The sequence below is a fragment of the Ovis canadensis genome, chromosome 21 (assembly GCF_042477335.2).
Source record: "Ovis canadensis isolate MfBH-ARS-UI-01 breed Bighorn chromosome 21, ARS-UI_OviCan_v2, whole genome shotgun sequence".
Classification (NCBI taxonomy): domain Eukaryota; kingdom Metazoa; phylum Chordata; class Mammalia; order Artiodactyla; family Bovidae; genus Ovis; species Ovis canadensis.
In genome coordinates, this window is record NC_091265.1 from 65613404 (window position 1) to 65619380 (window position 5977).

Here is a 5977-nt window from a genome sequence, read left to right on the forward strand (position 1 = left end):
TCCGAGAAGGGGGACCCAGAGCCTCTCTGCGCCTCACGTGTCCCCAAGGTGCCCCACACTTTCAGGGTCTGCACCCCAGTCCCATGGAGCCTGTGATTTCAGAGTGGGCAAGTGCTCAGCCTCAGTCACCCCGGAGCAGGGATTGGCATGTCCCCCTGGAGCAAGAGGAAGCCGGGCTGCTGGGGCCTCCCAAGGTCAACGGCAGAGCTGGGCCTGGACTGCTCCCGTCCCTTGGCCACCGCCCACCCCTGCAGTGGCCAGCTCCTTCTGATCCTCTCTGCTGGATGTGAGGTCCCTTTAGCGAAGCAGGGTCATGCATGGCCTGGGCATGGGCGGTGCCCTGTGGACACAGAGAGAAGGGAACCTGTCTTCCCACGTGGAGCCCTCATATGGACAGCCAGGATGAGGGCCACGCTGTGCACAGCATGGCGCAGAGGGATCCAGACAGGGTTCTGGTGACGCAGCCTCAGAGCTGAGCGTGAGGCCAGCGCAGAGGGGGGCCCAGGCTTAATCCCCAGGGCCCGGGCATGATCTGACTCGCCGGGGTAATGACCCTCCTGCTTCCAGGCAGGGGACAGGCAGGAGGGGGCAAAGCCGGAGCCCAGGAGGCTGGGGAGAGGCAGAGGCAGCCCCCAAGACTGTCCGGGGCCTGGAGACACCGTGGGGGTTCAGGCAGGGCCCTGTTTGCAGGACTTGGGAATTCTCCTTGGCACCCTTGGCACGGGCAGGCAGATTCCTATCTGGCTGGGGGTTTGCCAAATAACCCTCAGGGAAGGAGGGGGCAGCTCTTAACCAGAGAGGGGCTGCAGAGGCGAGCCAGACCTTCCACTCTGAAGGGACCTGACTCCCATCTGGATTGCCCCACTGGCCAGAGGGCTGACTGCGCACGCATTCCAAGTCCTTTCTGAGTCAGCTTCTTCCTGAGAAATAGGGCCCCACACCCACCTGGCTCCTGGCAAGTGCTAGACTCCAGGTCACTTCCTACAGCAGGCAAGCCGACCAGACTTGCCAGAATCCTTCATGGGGACAGGAGCCAGAGGGCGCCACCAGGCAGGCAGGAAACCCTCGCCACGGTGCCCTGCGGGATCCTCGGGAGGCGCCCCAGCCCCCCTAACCCCTTCCCCATGCCAGCAGAGTAAGTCTGCTCGAGGTAGCTGGGCCCGCCCCTTACCCCCGCCCTCCATTCCCAGGGGTCCTGGCCCGAAGGGTCTGGTCACTTTTCGGGAAAAACCTGCTGGGTTTGGCCTCCCGAGGGCATAGCCATTTGGCTGGCCTTCCCAGGCCTCGGGGCAGGACAAAACTCTCCCATTAACGGCGCATATCCAAAGTCCGTGCCCCCTCAAATCCCGAAAGGTACCCCCGTCGGTCAGAGGGAAAGGCGGCTGCCCCCCCACCCCGACTTCCCCCACCGGCCAATCCCAGCGCGGGAGTAGGTGGCCGGTAGGGAAAAGGGTCATGAAGGCGGGTAGACGTCCACGGGTGAGCGGCCCGAGGGAACCGGTCCAAGAAGGGAGGACGATTTGAGGGGACTATGGAAAGCAGAGGAAGCTTTGAGAGCGGGGCGGGGGGAGACGGGCAGAGGGGAAACGCAGGCGGACTGCCCCCCGGGTCCGAAGCAGTCTGAGCAAATCTCCAGGCCCTTCGCCTCAAAGATGCGCAAGGCCGGGGGCAGACTGCGCAGGTGGCCGGGCCCGGGGGAGCGCACCCCAGGAGCCAGCCCCCCGCCCCGCGCCCCGCCCCAGCGCGCCGAGCCTCCACTCCTTAAGCCCCGCCCTGGCGGGAGGACGGGGTGGCCCTCTCTCAGGCCCCGCAGAAGAACAGGTGGGCGCCCTGCCAGAACAGGTGCGCGTGGGAGCGCGCCCACCCGGGTCGCGGGGAGGGGCCGGGCGGGGCCGCGCGGGCGCCCAGCTTTGTTAGAGACGCTCCCGGAGCCACGCGTCTGGCGTACACGCTGCCTCCCAGGGGCCGGGCGTGGGGCCGCGCCCGCCGCGATTGGCCGAGCGGGCGGCCCGCCATTGGCTGAGCCCCCCCACGCCCCGCGGCCTCGAGGGGCGGAGCGCGGGTGCCGGCTGCCCGGCGCGTGCTGCCCCCGGGGGTCTCACGCGCCTCCGGAATGGCTGCGCTGCCGCGGTGGTAGACACACCTCCCCTCAAAGGCGGGAGCGGCGGGGGGCGTACCCAGGACCTGTGAACAGCAGCTTCGGGGAAGGGGCGGCGGTGCGCACGCGGGACCCGCGGACTGCATCTGGGGGGCGCACTGGGGGCCTGCTGGGAACGGGGACGCGCTGGGGGCCTGAGGGCTGTTGCTGGGGGACTGGGTGCGGTCTTCGGAGGCTCACCGCTCGGTCTTTGCAGACTGTGCGCCAGGGGTTGGGCGAAGCGCGGCGCGAGGGGGAGGCAAGGGAAGGAGGGCGTGAGAAAGGAGGCGGCGGCGCGGAGGAGGGTTATCTAGATATTTAAAAACGCGCCGCCTGCGTCGCTCAAGGAAGACCTGGCGAGCGACTGACGGCACGCGCGAGTCACGAGCCCCCCACGCTCCTCGGCGAGCACTGCCCGCCCTCTCCCGGCCTCCTGCGCCTTGCTGTCCCCGGACCCCGGACCACCTGGGGTCGCGTACCCCAGGGAGTCTTGGCAGCGCAGTGCCCGATCGTCGCTGAGACTTGATCGGCTTTCCTCCACCCTCGGTTCTTTGCCCTCCACCTTTTTGCGGCGCACAGAGACTCGGGGGAAGCGCGGGGCGAGTGGATGCAGACGCGATGGACAGCCGCGCGCTGCCCCGGCCCGCGCCCCCGGCGCCTGGTGTCCCGGGCTGCTGCGCCGTTCGCCGGCGACCGGAGTCCCCAGAGCTGCTGCGCTGCAGCCGCCGCCGCCGGCCGGGCGCGATGGACCCCGGCAGTGGAGCGGCGGCCGTGGCGCGGCGCAATGAGCGCGAGCGCAACCGCGTGAAGCTGGTGAACTTGGGGTTCCAGGCGCTGCGGCAGCACGTGCCGCACGGCGGTGCCAGCAAGAAGTTGAGCAAGGTGGAGACGTTGCGCTCGGCGGTGGAGTACATCCGTGCCTTGCAGCGCCTGCTGGCGGAGCACGATGCTGTGCGGGCCGCGCTGGCCGGGGGGCTTCTGGCCCCGGCCGCGCGCCACCCCCTGCCCCGCGCTCCATCGGGGACCCCCGCCACCGCCGCCTCGCCCTCCTGCGCCTCGTCGTCCCCGGGTCGTGGGCACAGCTCGGAGCCTGGGTCGCCGCGTTCCGCCTACTCGTCGGACGACAGCGGCTGTGAGGGCGCCCTGAGCCCCGCGGAGCGCGAGCTGCTCGACTTCTCCAGCTGGTTAGGGGGCTACTGAGCGCCCGGCCCCGCAAGGTAGGCTCCGAGAGGCGGGAAGGAGGGAGGGTTGGAGGTAGGACCGCTGGGCGCGGTGGAGACAACGGCCTCGCCGCTCGCGTCCCCGAGAGCCGGCGAGGCCGGAGCGACGGCCTGGATTTCGCTCCCTCTTTATTCCTCCCCAGACTTCTTCAAGCCTGTGCAAGACTAGCGTTTGTTTGTCCGGGATTGCAAAACTTCCCCCTTGCTGCTCCGCCGCCGTAGGGGGAGCGGGGAGACGGAGGGCTGGGGCGGGTGAGGCCCCGAGTGTTTGCGGATCTCGGGGCAGACTAGGGCGCTGGGAGGCGGAGAGACTTTGCATTGCAAATTGCGCGCCCGGCCCGGTGGCAGAAATGAGTCGGCGGGGCGCGGAGCCCTGACTCACCCCGGCTCCGAGCGCTCGCCCCGCCCGGCGCCCGGGGCCGGGCCACACACCGAAGCCGAGGCTCCCACGGAGACCTGGGCTCCAAAACCCACCCCGAGAACGAAACTGCCGACTACGCTTGTGGGGGTGGGGGAGGGCCGGGCTGCGCGGGGTGTCTGGGGCCGGATCCCGCACTAACGCTCGTGCCTGTCCCCCCTTCCCTCCCAGCGATGGGGAGCGCGCTCACCCCTGCGGAGCCAGCCGGTTGGAAAGGCTCCCGCCTCCGTGTTCGTCGTTCCGCGGGCCAAGCCACCACCGAGCCAGGGATCCAGCCGACGCTCCCCGGCCATCCAGCCTGACCCAAGGCTAGTGTGCAAGCGGTCCCGCCTGACCTCCTCCTCCCGGCGGCAGCTTCCTCGGACCCCAGCCACCCTGTCCGCAGAGACCTTCCCCTGGACTGGGGCTGTGGAACCGACTCTTGGAGGTTTGAAGGGGAGAGGGCTTTATGACGTCGCAGATGTTTTTTACGAACGCATGCACTTGAACTGCTCAGGGACACTGGCGGTATGAAGGCTTATTTTTGTGCAAAGAGCCCTTAGATTTAGAACGAAATAAAGACTGTTTATTCCCTCCGACTCCCTCTTCCTGGAAGTTGTGAACCTGGCTGAACTCTCCCTTGCCACAGCCCTGGGGCAGAGTCCCTGGTGGGCGTCCCCTTGCAGCTCGGCCAGCTGGGGAGAGACCAGCCTCAGGAAGCCTGTTTCAGGGAAGATGGCTCTATACATAAACCGGTGCTGTGTATCAGTGGTGGGGGCGTACCTGCTCCATACCCCTGAGGCCCCCATGATCCAGGGGAGGGTCCCGTGTGGGTGCGAGGGTGGTGGCTTCGACCCTGGACCCAGCAGGCCCACATCTGTGGTCGCGTCTCCCTGGACCCCATGCCTCCATCTGGGGGTTGCTCTGCCAAAGCAGTTGATAGGCCCGGGCGGGCCCGGGGCTCCTGTCAGGCGCTGGGGCCTCACCGCTGGGACGCTGAGGTCTGCAGGCTGCTGACTGGGGTCGGGCTCTGAGGCAATGCCCAGCATAGGGCTCAGCCTGCGGAGGTCTGGCCAGTGGACCCCCAGGCTGCCCTCTGTCTCGGGGTCCAGGTTGCTGCGGTCAGATCCCCGCTGTCCGCCACCAGCTGGGTGACCCCTGGCAGGGCTCTCCACCTGGCAGTGGAGGGACCTACAGTTGCGGGAGGGCGGGGCAGAGGTGTCTGGCCGTGTCCAGCCCACCATACTCGGCCCTCTGCTGCCACGCCTGTGGCTCCTGGCCACGTGTGCCCTGCAGGCTACAGAGGCCTGGGCCCTGCCCACCTGTTTGCGGGTGGGGGCTGTGAGGGCCTCCTCTGAGAGGAACCAGGAGGCCTCCCCAGGCTCCCTGAGCTCAGAGGTGATTACTCAGCCCTACCTTTGACCAGAGCCTCGGCGGCTTTGAAGTCTCACCCTGCCCAGAGCTCTCTTTTATTGCACAGGTTGGGGTGGGGAGCCGACAGGGGTCCCCCAGGCTGCTTTCAGATGCTGAAGGCACCCCTTCCTCCCGCGGGGAGTGGTTGGGTCACGGCCGTTGGAACCCGGGCAGGTTGGGGCGACTGGTGTTGGCAGAGCAGATGTGTCCCGGGTGAGCAGGGAGACATGCTGGGTGGGTCTGACAAGGCTCAGGCTTGGCGGGGTCAGCAGAGCAGCTATGGCTGGGGAGTGCGGGGTCAGAAGTGACCTGGCTTCATCCAAGGGACAGACGAGGCATGTGACGTGGCCACCCGGCAAGGGCCAGCCTGCGGCCTTCCCCAGGGTCCACAGCGTGGTCAGTGACCTCGCCGAGCCTCTGACCCAGGGAAAGGCATGCAGCTCTTAGGACACGAGGTGGTTGTGGGCAGGGTAGTATCACACATGGGTGTTGGCTGGCAGGGGGGTGGGGGGCGCACGGGAGGGGCAGGCTGAGGGGGACTGGCGATGAAATTCTGCCAAGGGTAAGAGCTGCCATTTTTGTGCTTCTGTTTTTACGGAAAATCATTCCAGAGCTTCCGCTGGACGTGTTCTCTTTGCCAGGCACGGAGGATGGGGTGGTGCCTGAGGAAACCCCACCCTCATGGAGCTGACATTCTAGCAGGGCACACAGGCTCTGTCTAACTCACAAGTGACATTGTTGTATCAGGCGTCCAGCATCCAGCCTGGTCAACGATGGACATGCCAGATCTGGGAGAAGGCTCTGAGAAGC

General features: G+C 67.3%; 1 protein-coding gene across 1 annotated transcript; it reads left to right on the top strand.

The window, feature by feature from the left end:
- The first annotated feature begins 2038 nt into the window (after window positions 1–2038).
- On the top strand, window positions 2039–4353 carry ASCL2 (achaete-scute family bHLH transcription factor 2). The gene is made up of 2 exons (XM_069565757.1): window positions 2039–3354; window positions 3947–4353. The coding sequence occupies exon 1, from the start codon at window positions 2756–2758 to the stop codon at window positions 3335–3337; it is 582 nt and encodes a 193-aa protein (XP_069421858.1). The 5' UTR covers window positions 2039–2755; the 3' UTR covers window positions 3338–3354; window positions 3947–4353.
- The last annotated feature ends 1624 nt before the right edge of the window (window positions 4354–5977 follow it).

What these genes read in the sequence shown, in the direction of transcription:
- ASCL2 (XM_069565757.1), top strand. Translation starts at nt 2,756, where the DNA reads ATGGACAGCCGCGCGCTGCCCCGGCCCGCGCCCCCGGCGCCTGGTGTC.